General features: G+C 45.2%; 1 protein-coding gene and 1 pseudogene across 2 annotated transcripts in view; both read left to right on the top strand.

Moving 5' to 3' along the window:
- MTR (5-methyltetrahydrofolate-homocysteine methyltransferase) overlaps positions 1–26,626 on the top strand; it is a 126,629-nt gene extending 100,003 nt beyond the window's left edge. For both annotated transcript variants that reach the window (XM_055425744.2, XM_055425745.2), the window contains exons 25-33: positions 5,107–5,188; positions 9,671–9,769; positions 10,828–10,903; positions 13,756–13,911; positions 15,508–15,704; positions 19,430–19,630; positions 20,301–20,493; positions 21,935–22,047; positions 22,507–26,626. In XM_055425744.2, the coding sequence (XP_055281719.2) occupies positions 5,107–5,188; positions 9,671–9,769; positions 10,828–10,903; positions 13,756–13,911; positions 15,508–15,704; positions 19,430–19,630; positions 20,301–20,493; positions 21,935–22,047; positions 22,507–22,593 (1,204 nt within the window). In that variant the 3' untranslated portion in view covers positions 22,594–26,626. The remainder of the gene's footprint in view (positions 1–5,106; positions 5,189–9,670; positions 9,770–10,827; positions 10,904–13,755; positions 13,912–15,507; positions 15,705–19,429; positions 19,631–20,300; positions 20,494–21,934; positions 22,048–22,506) is intronic.
- LOC148775931 (large ribosomal subunit protein eL34 pseudogene) lies at positions 26,271–26,625 on the top strand (annotated as a pseudogene).
- Positions 26,627–27,690: the final 1,064 nt, after the last annotated feature.

Consider the following 27,690-nt stretch of genomic DNA (forward strand, 5'->3'; position numbering starts at 1 on the left):
AACCCCATGGACTGTAGCCCCCCAGGTTCCTCTGTCCATGGAATTCTCCAGGCAAGAATACTGGAGAGGGTAGCCATTCCCTTCTCTAAGGGTTCTTCCTATCCCAGGGATCAAATCCTAGTCTCCTGCATTGCAGGCAGATTCTTTATTGTCTGAGCCACCAGGGAATCCCCTATCAGATATATATATATAGAGAGAGATATCTATCTATCTATCTATATATAGCAACAGATTCTTCCAATATGGCTTACTCTTTATTTTCTTAGTGGTATTTTGGGTAACAGAAGTTCTTCATGTTCATGAAGTCTGATTTATGGATCTCTTCTTTTATGGTTAGTGCTTTTCGCATCTGTGTAAGAAGCCATCTACCCTAGGAGAGTCAGCTTTGCTAGAACGCATTCAGGAGTTTGAATGTCTCAGCCATCTGAGAACCCTTATCATCACCTCCTACAGACCTGTCGAGGGAGGAATTAGCAGTGGCTCAGTTCTTTCCTTTACTAACTCCTTTTTGAGCAGATGGAGGCTCAGGACTTCCAAGTTCTCATGAAAGCAGATTTCTGAGGGGAATAGCAGCATGGCTTTTCCAGACTTCAGGGGCCTGCGGTAGGTAGCATGAGAGAATTAGAACTGTTCCCCCAGATACTGGAAATAAGGCTTGAGGATGGATCCTTGGAGAGGCTGAAAGGGTTATACAGATTTTGGGATCATTTGTGGGTAGAAATGTGCTTGGAGGGGCCCTTTTAAACCTATAGCAATAAGAGAATAGAAAACTGAACAGTTTACTGTTTGTAATACAGATGATTTTGTATCACAAACTAGAAATGACTTTAATAGAAATCTGGCCCTTTTAGGTACAGAACCTCTCTAGTCAAAAGTCTGGCAGTTAGCTCTCAATTTTTAACCGGTTTAAAGCCAATCGCTGCAAAATGTCTTTTTCAATTATCTTTTGTGTAATTTAACTTGGAGAATTCAACAGGAAATCACATTGCTCAAAGTAGGAGGTAATTTTCTGAGTTTTGCTTTGTTTTTTTAAATTGCTCCAAAGTATGGAGCTGAATCACATAACTGATAATATTTTCCTCTGTATAGGATTTCATGGAATGAATTTTATATGCTAATCTCACTCCTGAGTCTGTCTTAATTTTCCCGAAATTTATTTTCCATTTTCTTTCATTTTTCTCATCACAAGTTTTGGTCATGCTGCATTTATGTGAAACACTAATTCTGGGATAGGATAGGACATGAAATAGATGCTTAGAAGTATGTGTTCTTTTTCAGAATGTGAAAGAATTTCTTCTTATGCCCTCTTAGATCAGCTCCAGCCTGCAGCTGGGGGCAACTTTGTGCCAGCAGTTCCACAGGCTCAGGGAAGACCTCCGTATTAGACACCTAACCACTTAGCACAGATGAGGCCTAATCCACACTGGTAGCAAGGTGGGAGACCTTGGGCTAGGGCTGATACTGCCAAGGTTAGTCAGTCACTATGGGAGGTGACTAATTAAATCCTAGATGTTGACTAGTGATTTAACAGAGATGCATTTGAGATTCAGCCTCAGCCTCTACCCCTTTGCTCTGGGTATGTAGGAGGGAGAGGAGAGATTCCAATGTTTTGCATTTTTTCAGACTTCAGAAAGAAGTCTTTTTCCACCTGGAGAAGTTTGCATAAATGGAGGCTTAGAAAAAAGTGGAATCAATGTCAAACCAGAAGCATTCTTTTTTTAAAATTAATTAATTTATTTTAATTGGAGGCTAATTACAATATTGTAGTGGTTTTTGCCATACATTGACATGAATCAGCCATGGGTATACATGTGTTTTCCATCCTGAACCCCCATCCCACCTCCCTCCCCATCCCATCCCTCAGGGTTGTCCCAGTGCACCGGCTTTGAGTGCCCTGTTTCATGCATCGATCTTGGACTAGTGGTCTATTTCACATATGGTAATATACATATTTCAGTGCTGTTCTCTCAAATCATCCCACCCTCGCCTTCTCCCACAGAGTCCAAGAGTCTGTTCTTTATATCTGTGTCTCTTTTGCTGTCTCACATATAGGGTCATCGTTACCATCTTTCTAAATTCCATATATATGTGTTAATATACTGTATTAGTGTTTTTCTTTCTGACTTACTTCACTCTGAATAATAGGCTCCAGTTTCATCCACCTCATTAGAACTGATTCAAATGTGTTCTTTTTAATAGCTGAGTAATACTCCATTGTGTATATGTACCACAGCTTTCTTATCCATTCATCTGCCAGTGGACATCTAGGTTGCTTCCATGTCCTGGCTATTATAAACAGTGCTATGATGAACATTGGGGTACACGTGTCTCTTTCAATTCTGGTTTCCTCAGTATGTATGCTCAGAGTGGGATTGCTGGGGTTGTATGGCAGTTCTATTTCCAGTTTTTTAAGGAATCTGCACACTGTTCTCCATAGTGGCTGTACGAGTTTGCATTCCTACCAACAGTGTAAGAGGGTTCCCTTTTCTCCACACCCGCTTCAGCATTTATTGTTGATAGCTGGACAAACTCAAACTTCATGCCTGTGCTCATCCAGCTTGGGCAGTTTATGTTGGAAAGGAGCACTTTGATTTGTTTTGTTTTTTTAAATCATGAAACGCATCCATTTCTTCTCAGTGAATTTTTCCAGACCATCAGATAGACGATGAGAAATCTTGGACTTGCACTGAGAAACCTTGGATACTTATTAATATCAATTATGTTGATTTAAACATTTCAGTTTTTACCAACTAGCTTTAAAAGAAATGTCACTGAAATCACATCGGGCCTAAAATATTGTTTCCTGGGGGAGCTTCATGGATGAAAAAGACATAGGTATATTTGTGTGTTTCAAGTTGCTGAGAAAGCATCTGAGGAAGAGGAAGCATACAGAGTCTGACTTGTGTTCTTTTTTGAAGCTGGAAGCAACTCCTTCTTTATAACTTTTTCTCCTGTTTGAAAATCTTCCCCACCTCATAGACTACCCAAGGTAACTTCAGAATCTTTGGTCTCCAGGCACACAGTAGGCACAGATGGTCCTGAGGAGACAGTGGCATTCCTTAGGCTGCTCCAGGGCTGCGGTGCAGCGCCCCCTGCTGGTGGTCATCAAAGCCTCCCAGTCCAGAAGACACCTTCTGCGCTAGCTGGTCTAGGCCTGAACTTCCATCTTACAGCCCAATTCTGGTGGCTTATGCTTTTCGTCCTTTGCTTTCTATTTCTGTAGAGAAATATGCTGAGAAAGGAGACAGGTGAAATGTTAGAGGTTTTGTCTGTCTCATTGTGAATTAGTTTTTAGAGTCTTTCTTTCGGTTCAGTTCAGTTCAGTCACTCAGTCGAGTCCGACTCTTTGCGACCCCATGAATCACAGCACCCAGGCCTCCCTGTCCATCACCAACTCCAGGAGTTCACTCAAACCCATGTCCATCGAGTCGGTGATGCCATCCAGCTATCTCATTCTCTGTCGTCCCCTTCTCCTCCTGCCCCCAATCCTTCCCAGCATCAGACTCTTTTCCAGTGAGTCAACTCGTCATATGAGGTGGCCAAAGTATCGGAGTTTCAGCTTTAGCATCAGTCCTTCCAATGAACACCCAGGATTGATCTCCTTTAGAATGGACTGGTTGGTTCTCCTCGCAGTCCAAGGGACTCTCAAGAGTCTTCTCCAACACCACAGTTCAAAAGCATCAATTCTTCGGCGATCAGCTTTCTTCACAGTCCAACTCTCACATCCATACATGAAGCCTATTAAAAACACACTCAGATATTACACCTTTAATTTTTCTTTTTTGTTTTGTTTTCAAAAATTGCCTCAGTCATTCACACTTATTAGAAGATGTCAAACAATTCAGAAAGTAAACTTTTGTCTCTTCCTTCCCAGATTCAGTCCCAGTTCTAATCTCCATATAACCAGTGCTGACATTTTGATATTTTTCTTTGCTTTTTCTGTTATACAGACACTTTAAGGTTGGTTGGTTGGGGCAGGTTGAAGGTGGTAGTATTTTTTTTTTTTAAATAAAATTCTGTTAAACACACTGTTTTTTGCTAGATTGGTTTTTCCCCATCAAATAGCACATTCTAGACATCTTTCCAAATGGGAATATATTTTAGTTGAGGGGAAAGAAGATGAAAGTATGTGACTTGGGGAAAGCTGCTGCTGCTTTAAGGGGGAAAGAAGGAGGAGAGAAGACTCGTTTAGTGGGAGAGGGAACTACTGTTGTCACCCTTGTGCATGGAATTGTGGCAAAGTCTGACTTCTGTCCCAGCCTCAGAGCCATAGATTAACCCCATACAGTAAGGAAGGATGTCCATATCTTCAGTTCTCACTTTAATATGTTATGCTGTATACTAAAATAGCAGATATGTAGCCTGTGCTGTTGATATAAACATTCAGCAATCAGAGGGCAATTTATTGGTAAAATCAGGTAATTTTAAGCATTAAAGAGTGTTTCTTCCTCAGAACTGACATTTTCAGGTTTGGCGAAAGAAACTGGGGGCTGAGCCAGTATTAGGATAAGATCCTGTTGCTTTGACCTCTCTCTGTTACTGTGTGTTGAATTTATTTAGGTCCAAGTTTCCTTCCGACAAGTAGAAGGTGGGCTTGGGTTGGAGGAGTGTTGGTGTCTCCTGGTGGGAGGCGGGGAGCAGCAGCTGGGGAGTGGTGTCCCATGTCCCCTGCCACTGTCTGCTTCTCCAGGGACTCTGGCTGGTGGCCCAGTTCATCTGCGGGAAAAAACTCCACTTTGACCTTTATGACAGCAAAGTGCAGTCACCAGGCCAGTCTGCTCCCTTAGTTCAGACAGGCTGCTAATTAGTGTGAGGTCACAGGTCTGATCCCATTGGCAGAGAGCTGAGGACATTGTCCTCTTTTGATCCTAAACTTCTTTGTTGCCTGGGCCCAAAATCCATGTCTTTTCCCCTTGGCTTCCCCATGTTAGGGTAGGGAGAAGGTCATTCTCGCTTTTCAAGGGATATTCAATATTTATAAGTATTGTGAAATTTTTCTCTGGAAAGCACTGTAGAAACACATTATCTCTAATGGTTCTGAACAGGAGTTGTGTAGCAACTGTCAGCCCTGATGGATGTGTTTTTCTCCCTGACCCCTCTTTTCAGAACCCACACAGCAGTTAAAATAGCCCCAAGATACAGTGCGCCTGTGATCCACGTCCTGGACGCGTCCAAGAGCGTGGTGGTGGTAAGTGTGGGCCTCATGTTATTGCAGATCTGTTGTAATGAGAAAACGAGAGCGTTGAGAGTTAGGGGTATTGCCCAAGATCTTCTGTTTATTTTTGTCCCGTTCTGTAAAAAAATCTTCAGACTGTCTTTGGGCTTGTGGTAGGGTCCCTGCAGGTATCTGCATTGCCGGAGGAGGGTGGGTCCATGTGTCCTGTGCTTCCAGGGACCTCTTCCTGAGCCAGCATCAGCAGTGCTGGTCTGAGCAGCAGAGGAATGAAGCCAGGACAGCAACCCAGAGGGGGAGTTCAGTCATTTACAAATGTTTACAGATATGAATGGACACTTTCTTAAGTCTGCCCAAAGGAATGTAGAATTTATCAGTTTTTTTTAAATTGAAGTATAGTTGATTTACAGTGTTGTGTTAATTTCTGCTATACAGCAAAGTGATCAAGTCACACGTATTTATACATTTTTTTTTTTTTTAATATTCTTTCCCATTATGGAATACAGTTCCCTGTGCTATACAGAGGGACCTTGTTTATCCATCCTACCCATAAAGCTTACATCTGGTAATCCCAGCCTCCCAATCCATCTCTTCCCCCATTCCCTCTCCCTTGGCAACCACCAGTCTGTTCTCTATGTCCATGATTCTGGTTTTGTTCGGAAATACATTCATTTGGGTCCTGTTTTAGATTCTGCATGTAAGTGGTATCATATGATATTTGTCTTTTTCTGACTTCACTTAGTATGATAATCTCTAGGTCCATCCATGTTGCTGAAAATTTCATTCTTTATTATGATTGAGTAATAGAAATGTAAAGTTTTTTAAAATAACCCATTTCCAGATAGAAAAATGTTTAAACTGAAATGGGCTGGTTGACCCTACCTAAAGACAGAAACACATTCACAGATATATGTTGAAAACGCAGAGTTTAGTGAATATAATAAAAAACTTACCTTAGTGGTTTTTCCTGCTTTTCTCTCTCATGAAGCCTAACATTCTCTCTTGTTATGTGTTTCATTATATTCATTGAATAATGGGACATAATAGCTGTTGGGAATCTGAGTGACCATGTGATCCAGTGGTTTCCAAGTATGTTTTTGCCACAGAAACCTTTGCAAGTGATGTCTTTTCTGGAAACTCAGTGGGCAAATAAGGGTGACCCATTCCCCTCCCTCATCACACTCCTGTTTCTCATCAAATGAGCACAATTTAAACATCACTAATCCAGCCCAGGGATTCCCAGGTGGCTCCGTGGGTAAAGAATCTGCCTGCAATGTGGGAAACCTAGGTTCAATCCCTGGAGAAGGGCATGGCTACCCACTCCAGTATTCTTGCCTGGAGAATCCCATAGACAGAGGAGCCTGGCGGCTATAGTCCTTACAGTCGCAAAGAGTTGGACATGACTGAAGCAACTGAGCACACACAGCACAGCCTAGTCCAGCCTTCACATTTGCAGGCAAGGCAGGTCACGGAGGGGCCTGGTGATTTCTGACACTACCAGGCGCCATCCTGCAGCCTGGATGAGGGCCACCATACTTCCCGAACCATTTTCCAAAGGAATTGTTTCAGACCTGTGAATTAAAGTTGTACAGTAACCGCTAACATTATTAAACATTCGTAGTGTGCCCAGCACTGTGCTAAGCACTTTACATGGACTTTTTATATAATTCTCATGAGGTAGATGTTTTCATTATCCCCATTTGGAGGCAAGGAAATGGGAACAAGGAGGTTAGTAACTCTTGAGGCCACAGATCCCTCAAGCAGCAGGCGTGGATCGGAATGCACGTGGTCCTACTCTGTGCTGCATTAGTTAAACTTGTTCTGTTAATGTTTAATAAGTCTCCTTTATTAAGGATAAAATTAAATTGGGCTGAAATAATAAAATTGCAGTTTTTTTATTTGCCATTGACATAAACTAATGTGCAAATAAAGTACATTTCTACAACTCAATTTTGAAACACTGTTTGTATCTTATATTTGGATTGTATTTCCTAAGAAGCTTACTTCATGTCCATGGTTGAGTAACCAGTGCAACTCTCTTTAAGGCTAGTGGCTATTTTCAAATGCTAATGAGTGACTGAACATTTCCCATTTGAAGACCAGGCTGTTGAACCCATTTGAGTAAACAGGACTGATACAGCCCCTACAGGTCAGGGTGCACTTTAGCTGGGAAGCACTTGGCCTCTTGATTCCATCTCTCGGACACTCTTCCATTGTCTTGAAGAGCTTAAGCACCATGGGCCCAGCTGGAAGCCAGCAGAGGAGGAGGCGGGTACATCTGTGTTCCTCACTGTGTGGTCCAGCTGACTGTGGTTGGTTCTTCTCATATACAAAGAAACAGCCACCCTTTGAAATCACTCAGATATAAGTCTGATGATAAATCAGTTGGGTAACTACTGGTAACACATTTTGGGAGTCATTGGTAGAGTTTGTTTAGGCTGATTTGTTTAGATTGATAGTTGGTTTAGAATCTTTTGATCTCACTGCAGTGAGTACGACACAGGCTTATGCTCTGGCTACTGTCTCATGTATTTATTTGAAAGATTCCAAAATATGGTAACTGCTTAATAGTTGGAGATTTAGGTTAGGGGATGCTCCCTTGCTTTTTTCCTTTTTTTAAATAAACAAGATGCCAAAATTTATTTTCAATGTATTCCCTCTCATTGTGCTGTGATTTGCTGTGTGGAAGGAAAAGAGGAAAAGCTGTACTGGGTCTGATGGTTGCCGTGAAAACCTAGGTTGACTCTGATTTTGTGATTGATCATATGGAACAGCCCAAATAATTGGCCATGAACTTGTTCTCATTGAGCAAGTCAGCCTGGACAGGAAGGGGCTTGTCACCATAACTCTGGGAGCAGGGGTTCCACGGGGGTTGTGGGAGGGGCCAGCCAATGGAAGCAGCACCTTCCATCTCCCCAGTAGTTCCCGTTGGGTGCTGTAAAGTTCTGGAAATAGGGGGCTTACTTTCCCAGAGTTTAAAATCTAGCAGAATGTATCAGTGTTTTAAAATCTTCAAAGCATTGGTTGCATGTGCTTTGGGGACTCGGGAGTAGGCATTCCTTCTTGTTTTCGTGAGCTCTGCTGAGTTTCCTAAAGGAGAACTCCACTGAGGCAAGGCTTATGTAAGACTGATGTGAATACCATTTGGGGGCCTAGTTTTAGGCTTGTCACAAAGACCTTTTCTGATTTTGTTCCTTAATAAAGCGATTTGGTCTTATACTCACTCACAGGTCATTGGATTGTTGTTAGAGATACTTGGGCAATTCACATAGAATTCTAGACATTTAAAGCTGATGGGCACTGTAGCTGTCATCCAGCCTAATTTCCTCCCTTTCCGATAACGATATTGAACTCCCCTGCCTGTTTGTGTGTTAGAAAATCCTGCTGGAGGATGCAGGGATGGGGCAGAGCTGTGATTTTGGAACTGATGTGATTAGCGGCAACCATGTCTTTCTTCTTGGTGATTATATTTTGAGCTTTGGTGGCAGCGATTCTTCTACCAACTTGGTAATCATAGTCATAAATATACTTGGCTGTTTCTGTTTTATAGTTTACTGAGTAGCCTCACATTTCCCAGATGATCGGTTTCCTTTCTGTTTTAGCAGAAGTTCATGGTTGACTGTGAAGATCAGCCTCATTCTGTCAGCAAACATTCAGTGAGGATGCACCTTGTGTGTGCAATCCTGCCTTCAAAGGGCCTGTCTTAGTAAGGGAAGTAGACACGTAGACAGATGCTGGAAGCCTGTGGCAAGTGCAGTGACGGAGAGATGAGCAGAGTGTCTGTGAAACCCTGAGGAGGGGGCACCTACCCAGGGTGCTGTGGGTCCCCAGAAGCCCCTCGGCTTCAGTGACTTATTCAGTGACTCACAGAACTCAGAAGCGCTGTTCCACTCACAACCACAGTTTATTACCTTGAATGGACACAGATCAAAATTGAGTGAGATCGAGAAAGGGCCAGGCACCAGCTTCCGGGTGTCTCTCCCTATGGAGTCACATGGACAGGGCTTGATACTTCAACTAATGATGTGTGATAGCACGGATGGAACATTGCCAACTAGGGATGCTAACCAGAGCCTGGGTGTCTTGGGCTGTTACTGGAAGTCAGTCACGTCGGTGTGGCATGCTCACTTGACTGACGTAGTTACTCAGTCTTGAACTGCTCCAGAGGTCAGACAGAGCGCAAGCCGAGTGCCCCCATAAATCACATTGTTAGCATAAACAGTCTGGGATGGCCCAAGGCCCCAGGTAGACAAAGACACTCTTTGTCACTGAAGATTTAGTATTTATCTCACAGGAACTGTCCTCTGTTTCGAATGTCCAGCACTGAAGCGTCCCCAGCCTACTGAGTTAACCCTTTACTTTACAGCCAGGCAGAAACTAGCATAATTGGTAAAGGGAGAGGAATGAAAGTGGTGACCTCAGGACTGACCATTGTTATGCCTGTTTTGTCTTCTTTTGCTGCTCTCTGGTTACTGAATTTTGATCTTGCATTTCCAGTGTTCTCAACTGTTAGATGAGAATCTAAAAGATGAGTACTTTGAGGAGATCCTGGAAGAATATGAAGATATTAGACAGGACCATTATGAGTCTCTCAAGGTAAGTAACAAAAACAGGTCCCCCTTCTTCTTTGGGTAATAGAATGATCCTACAGTTATTATCATGATTTTGCCGTTGGAGGAGGGGAAGGTTTGGGATCATTTTAGAAAAGTCCTACTTTCTGCTTCACATCAGCATTCTTTACTGTTCCCACTAATTTTTGGCTGTATTAAAATTAATTTTATTTATTCCGCCAAGCATATATTGAGTAAGCAGTAGGTGTTGGGTGCTGTTTGCTACCCGAGTTATGAGAATGAATAAAACATGAGCTCAGAGGCAGCAGCAAGACAGGAACTGAGACAGTGTGCCGAAATAACTCCCACAGATCCTTATTCTTAAGGAAATAATGGAAGAGAATGAAGACATTAGGAATATTGTAAGCCTCTCTCCCTCATCATCCAGCACTCTCTGTGCAGAATAATGTTTTGAGAACTGTCCTTCTCTAGAGGAGTCGCAGGGGATCTATGGAGATCAGGCATGATTACTCTTTAGAGGTTGTCAGGATATTTCTTCCTGGTTATCTGCTTACTGGGCTTTGTGTTGTGGATAGGGGATGCATTTTGGGGATGGCCCGGTAAGTGAAATGTGATGACCAACAGTGAGAAAGGAATACGTTCCTGAGGTGTTGGCTGGACCAAGACACTGTGGTTGGCTTGCCCACTGCTCAATCTGCCCACAGTTGGCTGTTTTGGTTCTGCCTTCTGGGCCTCAGGGCAGTCGGTGGCCCCAGTGAACCCCAGCCTCAGGTAAAGTTTGGGCAGGAGTCTGCCCCATCGCATGCTTATTTACCTTACAGTTAAGGCTGCAGGTCTACCTTGCATTTATGTATCCATGTGTACTGGATGTGTATTGTGTCTGTTAGTAACTCTGCTGTCTACTAGTAATTCTATTGTCTGGTGCTGATGTGAAGCCATTTTAGATGTAACAGGAGGAGTTTTCTAGAATATGAATTTTTGTTTTCTTGCAAAATATATTTACTAGCTTCCTTGGACATACTTTCATAATAGCAGCTGAAAATCTAAGAGTCTCTGACTGAATAACTTTTCTTTTTTTCATAGGAGAGAAGATACTTAACCTTAAAGCAAGCTAGAGAAAATGGTTTCCATATTGACTGGCTGTCAGAGCCTCCTCCAGGTCTGTTGGACTGTGGGTTAGAGAAAAGCGCATGTCATAGCTCTGAGCTGAAGAGGTTTGCATTTCCAAGTCAGCAGAATCAAACAGGCAGCTGGAAACTCTTAATTACGTTCAGTAGTGATGATGAATGACAATAATGATTGAAAGTTAAAGTCAATAGGTGCCATTATGGAGAACCAAACAATGTCCTGAGACTGAACTGCAGCAGCTCTGAGTCCTTGACACAACCCTAAAATGAATGTGTTATTATCTCCACTTTAATGTGAAGAAATGGAATTTCGAGTGATAACTTGAAAGGTTACTAACAGTCAGTCTCTGCTGTGTCTTCTAAACCGTACTCTTGTCTCTGTGCTGTGCTTGAGTGGGCCTTCTTCATCTGGAAGCCATTCTAGAGACCTGCCTGATGTCAGTGTCACCGCTTTGGCCTGGGTCCCAGCCGGCCCAAGTACAGACATGAATGTCTGAAACTGCAAATTCTTGCATGTTGAAGAGACTAAAGCATTGCAGCAAAGCAGGCCCTTCTGCTTCTGTTCACTCTCATTCTCGCGCGGACGCTTCCCTCTTGTGATTTCCTTCATTTGGTTTCTTTCCCTTCTGGTTTCTAACCTTTCTTGCCTTGCATAGGTGTTCACGATAATGTGTAAGATATTTTGACAGGTTCAGAGAGGCATGAGATATGAATGCAAAACTGAGACAGGGTGAACGGGGGTTACATTATAATTGAATCCATATTTCCAAGGTAATACCTCTAATCTGCTTTCATTGCTCATCTCATCCATGTTCTGCACATGTTCAGCAGAGTGATGGGTATTAAACTAGAAGCATAGGTGAGCTATGTTCTAGATTTAGTCCAGCTGAGTTTAGCGTGAAGAAGGCACATGGGGAATTGGGAGGCCTGGGTTCTAATCCCAACTTGGCTCCTGGCCCTGTATCCCTGAGTGACTCTGAGCATCTTACTCCCATGTGCGACAGTTTCTAATATGTAAGAAAGGAGTTACTTTATGGAAATGTTGTGAGAATAAAATAAGATAGCATGTGTAAACCTTTGAAAAATATGCATTACTATACCAGCCCAATCGATGAATTTGTCTTCAGCTTTCACTATGAAATTGGAAGGGAAGATCCTTTTTAGTCAAGTCAAATGTCCAAAATACATCTCAGTAGAAATAGCTCCCTCAAGGTCCACAGTTTCAGGCGGCAGTGGTGGCAGTTTTCAAGAGCTGTTTACCCCCTTGCAGGGCCCCTTAAGGACAGCCCAGTCCTGGCGTATTTTCAGGAAGTCAATAAAAGGAAAAGGTTCTAGGTCTTTGGTGGTTAACCTAGAAACCTCAAACAAACCTCCAGCTCTGACCAACAAGCTCAGTCAAGAATAATACCCTTCAGTCACCCAGAAGCAGAGTGTTTCCCTGCCTTTCCAGGCAGGAGGACACTTCAATCACGAGAACAGCTGTAGTTTCTTTTTAATTACCAAGCAAATCAGCAGAATAAAATACTTACAAGGAAGGGGTTGTCCTGTATAGTAAAAAGATGACCAGGAACACATGGGAAAAAACTCCCATGAGTGGTATAAAAAGGTAGAGATTTCCAGGCAAAATTAAGAAGCTGTGCATACTTTTCCTATACTTTGACCTCTCACTTATACTATCTAATGAGAGAAAACCACTCTTGAGACTTCCTGTGTTAGCACTGAGCACCAAAGCATGGTGGTTTAGTTTAAGTTCTCTGATCCCTGTTTGTAGATCAGGAAACTGAGTATGTGAGGGCTGGGAAGCGGGCAGCAGAGTGATCACCTTGGACCTCGGCCTGACCCATCCCAGGCTTGGTGGCACAGGGGGCAGCAGTGGTGTCCAGGAAGCCCAGGGGCACTGTCTGTCTCTGAAGTCTTCTCCAGTATTTCATTTATGACTCACAAAGCAGTGTAAAGAAGAATGTGTTGAATATCCATGTACCCTTACCAGTCACTTAAGAAGTAACCTACTGCCCATTTTAAAAAGACAGAGCAATACATAGTGAAAATCTCTGTGAGCCCCTGCCTCCCTGGCAGGACCCTGAACCTGATGCCTGGTTTCCATGCATTTCCTTAGACTTTGATCATGTGTATATGTATCAGTGAAAGTGCAAGTTGCTCAGTAGTGTCCAACTCTTTGCAGTCCCATGCAGCTCAGAATACTGGAGGTAGTGGCCTTGCCCTCCTCCAGGGGATCTTCCCAATGCAGGGATCAAACTCAGGTCTCCCGCGTTGCAGGTGGATTCTTTACCAGCTGAGCCACAAGGGAGGACCAAGAATACTGGAATGTGTAGCCTATCCCTCCTCCAGCGGATCTTCTCGACCCAGGAATCAAACCAGGGTCTCTTGCATTGCAGGCGAATTCTTTACCAACTGAGTATGAGGGAAGCCCATATGTATCAGTAGGCAGTATAGATTATTGATCATGTTTTAAAACTTGATGGACGTGGCTTCTTCTATGTGTCTTTCTCCTGTGCATTTTCTTTTAGTGTTATCTTCCTCTGTACAAGTGAAGGTGAACCCAGTCTGCCTTTTTTCTTGGGCGAGGGTGAGGGGAGGGGTTGAGGGGAGTTTCCAAGGGTCATGTAGTCAATCAGCTGCAGGGGAAGAAGAGTTTTATTTAAGATGTGCTGCAGAATTAGCCTTTCTCCACAGTAATTTCGAGTTCCCCTCTTTGTAAAAGAACTCCTCTGGGTGACAGGAGGGAGGCAGAGCATGGGAGCTGACAGAGCAGGAAAGGAGCAGGCCAGGAAGGCTTCTTGTAGGTGGCTCTGGGCACAAAGGGTGCTGAGCCATAAGCCTGCCCTGGCATCATCGGAGTTGATGGCTCACTCCTTTCCTGCAGTGAAGCCCACGTTCCTCGGGACTCGGGTCTTTGAAGACTACGACCTGCAGAAGCTGGTGGACTACATTGATTGGAAACCTTTCTTCGACGTCTGGCAGCTCCGGGGCAAATACCCGAACCGAGGCTTTCCCAAGATATTTGATGACAAAACTGTAGGTTAGTTCCATAAGTGCTTCCATCCTGCTCTGATATTCAAGACATCGTCTTGGGCCCTTGAAGATGAGAATAGGTAGTGGAGCAGTGGGTTTGGATTATGCCGGATGGAGTGTTTTGTTTTTTTGTTTTTTCTTTTGGCTGCACCTCAAAGCTTGTGGGGTCCTGACCAGGGATCATACCTGAGCCCTTGGAGTATGGAGTCCTAACCCCTGGACTTCCAGCAGATTCCTAGACTTCACTGTTACGATGTGATATAGGATATTGTTTACCTGCTCAGTCCTTTGATGGTTTTTAAACTGCTGGGTTGATTGTTATTTATTGACTAAACTTGGCATTTCGCTTACCCATTCTGTACTGAATCTTTGTTGACATCAGTTACTTGCTGGGCATTGGGGATCTGCAGAGAAGACGTATCATGGCTGCCCTCGTACCTGCTGGCTGGGGCAGCAGTGGAGGGTGATTCCCATATGATAGACTGGGCTTCTGCTTCAGGGCTAAGCCTGGGCCCCTGTGGACACCGGGAGATGAGCTCAAGCTCAAACTGGAAGATCAGGAAAGGCTTCCTGGAGGAGGTGGTATTTGAACTGCTCTGTGAAGATTATGTGGGAGTTACTGAGGCTGGGACTGGGAACGTGAAATGGTGATGAAGTAAGGACACTCCAGGCTGAGGAGACCGAGTGAGAAGGCACAGGTGTTTGGGCTGATCTGAATGGCAAGGAATCCATTGTGCCCAGTGGAGGCAAGGGTTGGGGGCTTGTTGCCAGTCGATAGATAATCTGCTATCCCTGCTTCTCTCCTCCAGCCCTGCCCCAGAGACATGGGATCTAAGCCCTTCAAAGGGTTCAGTAACAGCCAGCTCAGAGCGGGATGAGGCGTGGAGTGCTGGACATGTGGGGTTAGGGCTGAGGGGAGCCTGAGAGGCCGCCCCTTGCCCCCTTCCTGGAGGGCTCCCTGGGGTGCATATTAGGATGCTGGGATACAGCAGCTCTCAGGCTCCCCAGGGTGCAGTGGAGAGAAAAGGGTGCTCGTTCGGAAGTGCTCCGAGTGATCACAGAGAGCAGCAGAGAGGCCACAGTAGAGCTGGCTGGCCAGGCCCTGGCGAAGGCACTGAGGCTCTGCTGGCACCGCCGTAGCCAGGCGAGGCCTGCGGATCCCTGCCGGGTGCTGCCCAGGAGCAGCACCTGAACCCCACTTCACTATGCAGGCTGTTCTGTACTCTGGGGGTCACAGCGAGGTCAGGGAAGCTGTCTGTGCACAAGGAACGCACAGATGGGAGGATCTGGCCTGCTTTGCGTCACTCTGTCTGACACGTTACTGCAGGGAGTGAGAGCTGGCGCCCTGCCTTTTGTTAAACGGAAAAATATGAGTGGTGTGAGCTGGTCGAGCTGACTGTGTCTGGGAGCTGTACTTAGCAGAACCGCTGAACCCTCAGCTGCTGCACCTGGGGCTGTGCTGACTGCAAACACTGACTTAAAGTATTTGAGAGGAAAAGAGGGATAAGAAGGGAAACTGGGGAGAAGGAGTGGTTTTAAAAAGCTTTCTTTAGTGGGTGTTATTGGCATCTCTAAGTGAATTCTTATGATATTTTCCTAATAGGTGAAGAGGCCAAAAAGGTCTACGATGATGCCCAAAATATGCTGCAGGCACTGATCAGTCAGAAGAAGCTCCAGGCCAGGGGTGTGGTTGGGTTCTGGCCGGCACAGAGCATTCAGGATGATATCCACCTGTATGCAGAAGGCGCAGTGCCACAGGCCTCAGAGCCCATAGCCACCTTCTACGGGCTCAGGCAACAGGTATGGAGGCCATGCTGCCAGCGAACACGTAACCCTCCTTTTTGGTTTAAGCACTGAAAGATCATAAACAAGATTGGCAGAAGTCTGAGCTTTGTGTTAGCATGGCTCTGCCCCACCTCACCCTAGATGACCCATCGCAGTCCAGAGCCCAAGGCTTTGTGATGCAGAGAATGGGCCAACACAGGCTTCAGGCACCAGCAGGAGGGCGGTGTTTCCTGTCAGGTTGGATGGGTGAGGAGAAACGCTGCTGTTGCCTCAGGGTCACACACAGTGGCCGTTCACTTGCTCAAGAACATCGGTTTGGGTCCAGGCCTGTTGTTAAACCAGGCTGGTGGCCCCCTTTCTCAAGGAGGAAACAGGTGGGAGCACACTTCCACTGCTTGTCTCCTGGGGGCCAGCTGCTTAATAGGGTGCTTGATGGACCATCTTGTTTAACTTCCACCCAGCTTGTTGGCAGGCAGTGTGCAGAGGAGAACATGAAGGCCTGTGGAGAGTACAGTAGGCCCCACAACTTGGAGGGAGCCCAGCCTGTCCACACCCCCCACACCACTGGCTCCTCCTGGGTCAGAGAACAGGCTCTTCTGCACATGGCTCCCTCTCTGTGCCCCTACCTTTAAATATGCAAATTTTTAAGCACATCCCTTCAGCTGCTATTAAAAAAACAGGTGTCCTAATCAACTGGAACCAATATTCCCCAGTCATTAACAAAGGGTGGTAGTAAGTTATTTTTGCAAGGTCTTAGCTACCATTCTCCGGAGAAGGCAATGGCAAGCCACTCCAGTACTCTTGCCTAGAAAATCCCATGGATGGAGGAGCCTGGTAGGCTGCAGTCCGTGGGGTCGCTATGGGTCGGACACGACTGAGCAACTTCACTTTCCCTTTTCACTTTCACACATTGGAGAAGGAAATGGCAACCCACTCCAGTGTTCTTGCCTGGAGAATCCCAGGGACGGGGGAGCCTGGTGGGCTTCTGTCTATGGGGTCACACAGAGTCGGACACGACTGAAGTGACTTAGCAGCAGCAGCAGCAGCAGCTACCATTCTCAGTCCTTCGAAATGATAGTATTGCTTTTCATCATCAGTTCAGTCAGTTCAGTTCAGTCGCTCAGTCATGTCCGACTCTCTGCGACCCCATGAATCACAGCATGCCAGGCCTCCCTGTCTATCACCAACTCCCGGAGTTCACTCAAACTCATGTCCATAGAGTTGGTGATGCCATCCAGCCATCTCAATCTCTGTCGTCCCCTTCTCCTCCCACCCCCAACCTTTCCCAGCATCAGAGTCTTTTCCAGGGAGTCAACTCGTCGCATGAGGTGGCCAAAGTATTGCAGTTTCAGCTTTAGCATCAGTCCTTCCAGTGAACACCCAGGATTGATCTCCTTTAGAATGGACTGGTTGGATCTCCTTGCAGTACAAGGCTTGACTCTCAAGAGTCTTCTCCAGCACCACAGTTCAAAAGCATCAATTCTTCGGCGATCATCTTTCTTCAGAGTCCAACTCTCACATCCATACATAACCACGGGAAAAACCATAGCCTTGACTAGACGGACCTTTGTTGGCAAAGTAATGTCTCTGCTTTTTAATATACTATCTAGGTTGGTCATAACTTTCCTTCCCAGGAGTAAGCATCTTTTAATTTCATGGCTGCAATCAGCATCTGCAGTGATTTTGGAGCCCCAAAAAATAAAGTCTGACACTGTCTCCACTGCTTTTCCATCTATTTCCTATGAAGTGATGGGACCAGATGCCATGATCTTTGTTTTCTGAATGTTGAGCTTCAAGCCAACCTTTTCACTCTCCTCTTTGACTTTCATCAAGAGGCTTTTGAGTTCCTCTTCACTTTCTGCCATAAGGGTGGTGTCATCTGCATATCTGAGGTTATTGATAATTTCTCCCGGCAATCTTGATTCCAGCCTGTGCTTCTTCCAGCCCAGCGTTCCTCATGATGTACTCTGCATAGAAGTTAAATAAGCAGGGTGACAATCATAACCACCATATAATTCATAATGACAGATATTTTAACTGTAACAACATCTGAGGGAATCCTTAAATTGGGGACATTAAAAGGTACCTTAACAAGTTAAATGGGAGTAGCTACAGCCTTGCTGTGTGCACCAGGCCCAGCACATCCTCACTGTACACTCAGGCTCAGATACCACAAGACACAAGAGGATTCTGATGTTAAGTTCTTGCCCCTCCTCACTAGGGAATTAGTGACTTTCCTTTTACTGAAGTAACTCAGTTCAGAAGCCTCTTCCCTGGCCTGAATTTCCCTCCTTCAGCCCTGTGTCCTCTGATCTCTTTTTACACCCAGCACCATTCCTGTCAAGGCAGTCTGTGATGGACGGCATTAGGGCATTTAATGTAATGACCTTAGTACGTATATACTTACCTGGATAGATACTTCTACGGAGGTGCTTTTTTCCCAGTACACTGGAAAATTCTGACTGTAGCGACTTACTGCACTGGGGGATCTTCTCTTCTGAGTGGCTCTGATCGCTGTTTCTTTGAAAGTGCTGTGGGGCTCTATGACCTGTCTCTCCTTATGGTGCCAGGAAGCTTTGTCTTTCTCTCTGGCTTTTGTTAGCAAAGAGTAGTTGATGGGCAGAGTACAACTGGAAGGCAGCTCCTCCCTGCAGGGCTGGCCTGAGTCTGTGACATTCTCATGTGCCTTTGTCAACTACCTTTTTGCCTGCAGCCACTTAACCATTTTCTGCCCAGTGTTGATTAAACTGTACTTGTTTCTAGAGCTGGCAAGCAAATAACTATGAAGATTCTGGCTGGCCACTTACTGTTTATTCGTTCTGTCCTAAGCAATGCTGCCTAGTGGTCAGGAGCATTGGTTGTGGATCTGACCTGCGACTGTCTGGCCTTGAACTAGTTCTTCAAGCCCTCACTGCCTCAGATTTCTCGTCTGTAAAATGGAACTGATGGTATCACTTACTTCACAGAGTTATTGAGATGATTTAATGAATTAGTTCATATAAAGCACCAACTAATGCCTGATATGTAGTAAGCACTCAGTACATATTAGTCATTCAGTGTTTACCTTCTCAGCAAATGTGTGTTGATTATGGAACATGTGTAAGACTTTGCTTGTCAGCGTAGCAGCAGGAAGAGTCAGTCATCAGTTGGAGATGGAAAACAGGGAGGATGGCTGCCTGGCCTGAGGCGAGAACCCCAGAAGCAGATCCTGCATTGTTTGATTTCAGGCTGGCCCGTCAGTGTCCGTAGCTGTCTCCTGATGCACCGCCCATGGCGGGCAGCTTGTGGCCCTGTGTTGCTGACCTTGGACGTTTGTTGAACTGCTTCTGTCGATGCGAAGTAGAGGCTTATACACCAAGTGGACTTCTTTTGAACATAACTTCAGGATTTAATGTTGCTCTCTAATTGACAACACTGTTGGAGGAAAAAAAACAATTTATGTGACTATTTAGGGTTCCAGTTCCAGTAGGCATTCAGTAGATGTTTGTGAGTGTATGAGGTTAACTGGTTTCTCAACTATGTGTGTATGTCGTATCATATAAGTCTTGTTCCATTTGTTTATTCAACATGTGTTTCCTGAACACTCTGTATATCAGGCACTCTTCTAAATCCTGGGGGTGAGCACAGCAGACAGCCCCGTTTGAAGCTTGCATTCATTGGAAGATGCTCAATCACTGTCGGCTGTGTGTGAGTGCCACATCCATGCTAATGGCCACTCCACCCACTCCTTGCATTTCAAGGCCGAGAAGGACTCTGCCAGCTCGGACCCCTACCTCTGCCTCTCGGACTTCATTGCCCCTCTGCATTCGGGCATCCCCGACTACCTGGGCCTGTTCGCCGTTGCCTGCTTTGGGGTGGAGGAGCTGAGCAAGGCCTACGAGGAGGAGTGTGATGACTACAGCAGCATCATGGTCAAGGCGCTGGGGGACCGGCTGGCCGAGGTAGAGCTGTGGTGCCCTGAGGCCAGGGGCCAGGGCTAGGAGCCAGGGACGGGCATGTGTGTTTATGCGTGTGTGTGCGTGTATGCGCGTGTACTCCTGGCTCTAACAACATGTGTGCTCTTAAATCTTGAATTCTTGAGTTGTTCTCATGCCTCATCTTTGGGCACAGAGCAGCCTTCAGCAACACCATAGTTGGAACAGCCCCCAGAGTCTTGATACAGTGTTTTCCAGAAGAGCCCGATGAAAGCCAAACAGATTTCTGATTCAGAGCTTCTCGTTCTGATGTTGGACTCCTCTGTAGATTCCTCATCTTCCTCTGTGGAGTGGGGCAGCCTGTGTGGCTGTGGGGGCCGCTTCCCTTTTCCCGAGGCCACTGTCACAATCCGCCCCCCTCTCCTGGCCACCGTAAAACAGAACCTGAGGGTCAGGGGAAAGTTTGAAGGGCCTCAGATCTCAGATCATGGACTATGATCCTTCAGAGTCCAGACAGAGACCAAAACTGAACCCCAGAGCCGCTGGTGACACTACAGATGAGTTGAGACTGTTGGCTATCACTTGTCCCTTTGTGGATCTTCCCTGCCTGCAGGGCGAGTGGGATAGCAGGCAGGATGGAGGCAGGAGAGGGGCTCCTACCTCTGCCTGAGCTGTGTGCTCCGTGTCCTGGTCCCAGGCCTTCGCTGAGGAGCTGCACGAGCGGGTCCGCAGGGAGCTGTGGGGTTACTGCAGTGGTGAGCAGCTGGCTGTGGCTGACCTGCGGAGACTGCGCTACGAGGGCATCCGGCCAGCGCCTGGCTATCCTAGCCAGCCCGACCACACTGAGAAGCTGACCATGTGGAGGCTGGCGGATGTGGAGCAGTGCACAGGTCAGTGCTAGAGAGGGGCGTGAATCTTCTTTGGGTTACACGCACAGCAGCGAAGGAGAGGCATGAAGGGGTGACGGGGAAAACGTGGAGAGGGGCTTATGGTAGAATCCCCAATCCCATCTTTCCTCACCGTGCATGTGCTTAAGTCGTGTCCAACTCTTTGTGACCCCATGGACTGTAACCTGCTAGGCCTCTCTGTCCATGGGATTCTCCAGGCAAGAATACTGGAATGGGTTGTCATGCCCTTCTCCAGGGAATCTTCCCAACCCAGGGATTGACCCCACATCTCCTGTGGCTCCTGCATTGCAGGCGGATTCTTTACCGCTGAGCCACCGAGGAAGCCCTTTCCTCACTGCTTGCAGTCTGTTCTAGCACTTCACTTCCATAGCATTATTATTTTCCAACAAGAGGAAAAGAAACACATTTTAATTTCTGCCCATGGAGGGACTGTAGAAATGGTACCTCTTCCCTCCATATTATCGAGTGGTGGTCTTACATCATCATCTTTAGGTTTATCAGTTTATTTTTTTCTCTTCACCACAACAGATGGAGCTTAACTGATTCATACCATCTCACACATCCCCTACCCCATTCCCTGATACACGTGTGTTACTGTTTTCAGCCTCTCCACTAGTGAGTGACCTCTGTGACCTCTAATAACACACTTCACATTGCTCTGTCCTCCCATTCCTTCCAGGAGCATCCTGGACTTTTGTCCCACAGAACTCCCATCCTTCCCTTCCGCTCCCTTCCTCTTTATACTACTGTTAATGCACTGTTTTTAGTGGAGTTCATCAGAAGCGTGCCATCCACGCTGGAGAATAAAAGAATGTAGGTGCCCATAGGAGCTGTGAGGCTTGTTGAATCTGGGCTGGCAGGAATAGCACGGGCTCGGGAGTCAGGAGGTGGGGATTAGGACCCGTAAGCCAGCCGGGGGACCTTTGACAAAGCCCTTAAGCGTCATACTGCTCTGTTGCCTTGTCCAGAAAGTGAGTGACGCAGACTAGGTGGCCGTGACGTGGGCTTTTGCTTAGTGGAGCCCAGCTGTCAGTCATTCCCCAGTGACCTGGACCCCACAGGAGCTTCTGCAGGCCCAGGTGGTGTCCTCAACTCCAGGGTTGGAGTCCTTATCTAGAAGGCCCGGGTGTAGCCTCTGTGACTGATCTTGGAGGGTGGGGGAAGAGTGTAGAATCTTCCAGGCCTCCTCCCCTCCCCTGCCCTGGTCACAGGAGATCTTCATGTCCTCAATTTGTTCATCCCCTTGGTGGGAGTTTGCTGTACTACTCTGCTCACAGCTTTCGTGCCACGTCATGTGTCCACCTAAAAGGCACAAGTTCACTCTCACTCACTTGTAAATAAGACTTCATTGCGTGCCTACCAACTGGCAGGCCTGTCTCAGCACTGAATACATGAGCATTTTTCCTCATGCTGCTCTCCTCAGGCATTAGGTTAACAGAATCGCTGGCCATGGCACCTGCTTCAGCAGTATCCGGCCTTTACTTCTCCAACTTGAAGTCCAAGTATTTTGCCGTGGGGAAAATTTCCAAGGATCAGGTAAGTTAGCTGTTTCATTGTAGGCGGTATCCCTTGGTGCCTGTCTTGTTTTAAATGGGACTGTTAAACCTCTTTTATTTTACATGTGAATGAGAATAAAATGAGAGGCAAAAGATGAAGAAATTTATCCCCACTGATGTCTCGCTTTGGTTTCAACTCATTACTCCAATTCTAGTCCTCCCACGCGTAAATAGACCACCCTCCCCTCCCCTCCCCGCCGCACAGCCCAGCGAGGCTTCTAAGCACCTGATAGTTACTACATATTGTTTTTCTGCCCAGAGAATGAGACACTCTAGTGAATAAATAAATATCTGTCTCTGCTTAACTCAGTGGATCACTATTAATATTAAGATATGACATGGAAGGTACTTAGAGTATCTTAGTGAATGAATGCTGTGGGAACTTTAGTTCAGAAAGTCATATCATTTGTTTTAACAAACTGCCTTTAATCTTTTGCAGATTGAGGATTATGCTTCGAGGAAGAACATGTCTGTGGCGGAGGCTGAGAAATGGCTTGGACCCATTTTGGGATATGATACAGACTAACTTCTTTTTTTTTTACCCTGTCTGTACTTGGTGATTCTCAGGGAAACACAGTCCAAAGTGCCTTAATCATAACAGCGCAATGGCCAGGAGCCCATCTGCATCTGGTTGCCCTTTGCACCACTCCAGGGTGCAGACGTTTGGGGGGACCTTATAGAAGAGCAGGGTCTTCCTGCAGTTCTTTTAAAACAAGCAGCTGTTTTCCAGGGGACTTTGAAGAAAGAGCAGCGAGTCAGACTCCAGGGGCGTCCCTGGTCCCTTGGGGACTAGAGCACGCTGGAGATAAAGGTCTTTTGCATTTCAAAGCAAGCCAGACTTTTTCATTTTTATTCCAGACCTAGGAGGTCACTTCAGTTGAATAGAGAAATGTGACCCTTTGGCAGAGTGATGCCGTGAGCAATGGGTTATTTTAATCTGAGTGGTTAGAGCAGTTACTCTGACAGGGAAGAAGCATCACTCTGCTCTCTCTTCGGAGACCTCCTTTACTGAAGCCTCAAGGAGATGCTTGAAGGCGTCCCTTTAGCCAAAGGCACGCTCTCCCTGAGGCTTATTAGAGGTGCTCAGGCTGCTTGCCCTGGCGAGTCAAATGAGTCAAATACAGTTGCATTCTCCAAGCATTTTGTTCTCTCATAATTTCCTATTCCCTTGCCCTGAGGGAGAAGAAGGAGGTAGGCAGAGGGAGTGGTCGCTAAGTATAGTTAACATCCTTGGGTCATTTTCCAGAATTGAGCAGGCTCAGCTGCATGTCCTATGCAGAGTGGATGGATGGGCAGCCTCACTCTTCTCAATTCTTCCTTTTCTGCGCTGCCCCAACTCCAAACGTGTATGGTATGGGAACAGCACTTGGTTCATGGTTATTGCAGGGAGATGGTTAAGAGCGTGGGCTTTAAGTCAGACACAGCTTTGTCACATGCTTGCTGTACGATGGAGGCAAGTTCAGTTCTCTTAACACAGTTTTCTCATCTGTAAAGTGGGGATAGTGGTACTAGATCCTCTCTTGAGGTCATGAGATGTGGATTAAACGCGATGATGCATGTAAGGCAGGTAATATGGGTCTGGCGTGTAGTGAGAGCTTGATGGCCAGAAGCTTCTGCAGAGGTCTCCAGAGCCCAGCACAGGACAGGTGCTCCAGGAAAGGGAATAAGAGATTAATGGGGGTGAAAAGACCTTCAGGAAGTGCACGTGGGAATGACTGGTTCAATATACTAGGTACCCTTTCTGGAAATAGAGCCCCATTGAACACAGTGACTGGAGTGAGAAGCTACTTTCTATGTCATTGGCATCATCAGATCTCATTTTCTGTAAGACAGTCCCCCCTCCCCTCATGGTATAAGCTGGCCTCGTCCCAAAGAAGTTACATCAAATATACACTCAGGTGTATTGGAGGTGAAAGGGGGAAAAGCTTAGTAGTTGATAATCCTACATAACTTAGCATATGTGTTCCTGAAGAGTAACATGCCTTTTCAGGCATCACTGGCCCTTAAAGAGAAAAGTATATGCCTTCTTTAGGGTCCATTTAATCTGTTCTAGATGCTCCGTTGGAGGACTTATTTCTGTTCCGTAGCAACTCTGTTACTCTAGGCATTGGCACATCCTTCTGTATAAGACAGAATAACCTTTTCCTAATATTTTAATGTATTTTATCTGAATCACAGTTAAAAGTCTCCCAGTTTCATTAAATGTTTACCATATCTTTTCTCAACTCATTATGTGACAGAACGGCTTCCTTCATTGTATTGATGATCCCATGATGGATGCCTTTTATCTAAAGACAAAACCAATTTGTTCAAGTTTGAGTCCCTGTATTTTCATTAAAGAATATAGAAGATAGCTTGAGGAAAACCCCTTCTTTATGTAAGGTGACCTCAGAGGCAGGAAGGTGACCTTGCTGTACCCGACGTCTTTTCTGTGTCTCTGCCCACACATCTAGAACGTCACCTGGCGGTCAGCATCCATGGCTCTCACATTCACTTGCTCACTCTCATCATTCCCATTAGGGACCCCATGTTTATTTTTCCCTCTAAAGAAGCACCTGTTTGGAAGCTTGCTTGCTCTGCTACCTGTGTATGGGATGGAGGCCAGTGTAAGGATGATGGTAGAGGTCAGGTCTCATAATGTCCTATTTCTCCTCTGAGACATTCTGCTATTCCTTCCTTTCACATCTGGGCTCATAGAGAATAGCCTGTCTTCTCCATTTCTCTCAGGCTTGTCTTCAGCAAGTATCTGAGTGTCTGCTTTGTGCCAACCACTTTTTCCCAGTCTCTCCTTAACTCAGTGAAGTTAGGTGTTTTTTTTTAAACCCATCTCTTCTGTCATAAATGACCTCTTAATTGTTAGATCCATTAAGATCTAACATTGGCTATTCTAGTGATGTTTCTTCTCCGGATTTCGGCAATGTTGACCATTTCAGAAATCGTCTTTCCCTGTTTCCTCCTGACTTCACTCTTCTGGTTAACTTTACGTGTTTCTTATTTCTTAGCTGCTTTCATAATTTTCTCTTTCTCTGCCCATTTAAATCCTGGTCCTCATGATCCCATCACTAGTTATCTTCTTAGTCATATAGTTTTAGTGGGCAACCTCATCAAACCAGTATCTTTATCCAGACTCCTCTGTCCTGAAGAACATAGCATAGCAAGCATCCAGTATACAGGAGACACCTCAGACCCAGTGCGTCTCAAACCAGTATCATCTTACTTTTCTCAAATTCTTGATATATTCAATAATGAAGAATTCTACTGTCACTCCAGCAGAAACCTCAAACTCACCCCAGTTTGCACATAAAAGACACACTTTTAGTTGGGAAGGTGAAATACCTTTCACAATACCTTAACCAAATTGTTAAGGCAGGCAGTGTTTTAGGTTAAGGCCTGATTTGGGACCTGAAGGATAAAGGTGAAGAAGCAAGGTAAACACAAATGAAGAACTGTCTTTGTTCATGAATACTGAAGGTTGTAAGGGTGTCCTGTGTCCCCCCAGATTATATGTAGACTGAATGCCATTTCAAGCAGAAATTCCAACAGAGGTTTTGTTGACTCTGACGAGCAGATATTTAAATGTCTGTGGGATGGCAGAGGAGTAAGAGAGCTGGATGCTTCTAACTATGAAGAGGTTGAGGAGACTTACGAGATAGTAAGTTTTATTGTAGAGTCTGTGTTGTGTGTGGTGCAGAGGTGGGCATTCTGAGCGGTGCGGTGAAATGAGCCTGGAGAGTAGCCCGTGCATATACACTGGCCTTTGAGATATGATGAGATGGCTGACAGGTCAGTGGGGGTGAAGGGTGACCCCATAAGGAGCTCTAGAGCAACGGTCATCCTTACAGAGAAAATGAAGTTCGGTTCATGCCTCACACCTCACCTAGCAGTCATTCCAATTACATTAAGGTCTGAATTACAGAAACCAAATCTTTAAATGTTTGTATGAAAGAAAAATCTTTGGGCCGGAACAAATCTCTGAGATATATGCTAATCATTAAAGATGATTAAGTCAAATATATTCAAACTAGCACATAGGTTAAGCTAATAAGCAATTTAATGTAGTAAAAAGACAAGCCAAGACTTGATATTTACAATACTGTTAACTGAGAAGGAGGTAGTAAGAAGGATATAAAGAGAATTCCTATTTTTTTAAATAATAGGAAAACAGACTTCCTCTTCCCAGGGTGGTATCTAGAGGCATTCAAGATGGTCCAGCATTTGATATACCGCTGTAGGCTTTCCTGCTACAGCCTCTTAACAAGACTAGGCTGTCCTTAACCCCTGGTAATAGAATTGTTTACCTTTATACCAAGAAGGTTGGGATAGCACTAAAATTTGCATGTGGTTTGTGCCCAGGCCAGCTTCCAGGAGTTTGTGCTGTGAGACCTACGGTTCTTTATGAGGTGGTCTAAAGCAAACAGACCTGTCAGCCAGGCCTGGTTTGCTGTGTGGTGCATATGTCTGTGGCAGGATCAAGTGCACTTTCCTTATTGAGGAGCAGAAAATCGTGAAAGTGTTAAGAGCAGAAGCACAGAGTCAGAAAGCTAAATTTAAGAAATGAAGCTTTTTTGAGTAATCTTAAAAAATCAGAAGAAAAAAAAATGGAAAAGACTTGAGGCATTTCACAGAAGAGAAAATACATGGGGCTTGTAAATCAATAGAAACCTTGTGAGATACAAATTATGATCGCAATGAGCTTATAAGTTACATCCATAAGATTCATTAAGTTAAAGAATGTTAAAGAAGATCCGTGTGAGCTCATTTCATGATGTGTAAACAGGCACCCCTGCTTTAGAAAACAACCACACCTCACCAAGTTGAACATTTGCACACTTTGGGCTCTAGCTTATGACTCCACCTTCCAGCTGTGTATCCAGTAAACGCCTGCATTTGTGTACCAGGAGTTAGGTACAAAGATGTTTATAGTAACATCTTCATGATAGTTATAACTGGAAAAACTGAAATGCCTTCCTGTCTACAGGACAGCGTTTAAGTAAATTAGGTATATTAACAGTAAGGAATATTATTCAGTAGTAAAAGTATAAGTGAACCGGAGCTATACCTGACAAGAAGAATGAACCTCTTCTCTATTAAAGAGAAAAAAAAGTCCCAGGATATGATTGAGACTATTTTTATTGAGCTCAAAACCAAGCAAAACCAGAAGAGCATCTTCTCAATGCACACATAAATGGTAAAACTAAAACTGTAAAAAAATAAAAAGATAAGCCAAAATTCAACCTAGTAATCACCTCTGAGAGGGAAACAGAGGGAGCAGATATCTCAGACGCATGGGTAGATGCTGGTTATTAGTAATGTTCAGGTTTTGGGTTGTAAGGTTTATGGTTATGTTATGCTTCACAACTAGCTTTATATTACAGAGTTCTGTATGTATTACATATTATTATAAAAATAATAAAGGAAAAATGGAATAATAAGCCAAAGTGTGGGGTGCTGACTTTGAAGACGTTTTTTATGTGTCAAATATGTGTTTTAAACAAAGGAAGGACAAAGAGAGCACAGCACTGCATAGGTGGTGGGGGGGGCTGAGAACTGAAGAGCTGTGCCCGTGTCCAGCTAGAGCCAAGTGTGTCCCCAGATTATCCTTTGAAGGATAATCACTGGTGGT

This window comes from Moschus berezovskii, chromosome 12, assembly GCF_049115385.1.
Source record: "Moschus berezovskii isolate FMDL1 chromosome 12, NW_MosBer_1.0, whole genome shotgun sequence".
Taxonomy (NCBI): domain Eukaryota; kingdom Metazoa; phylum Chordata; class Mammalia; order Artiodactyla; family Moschidae; genus Moschus; species Moschus berezovskii.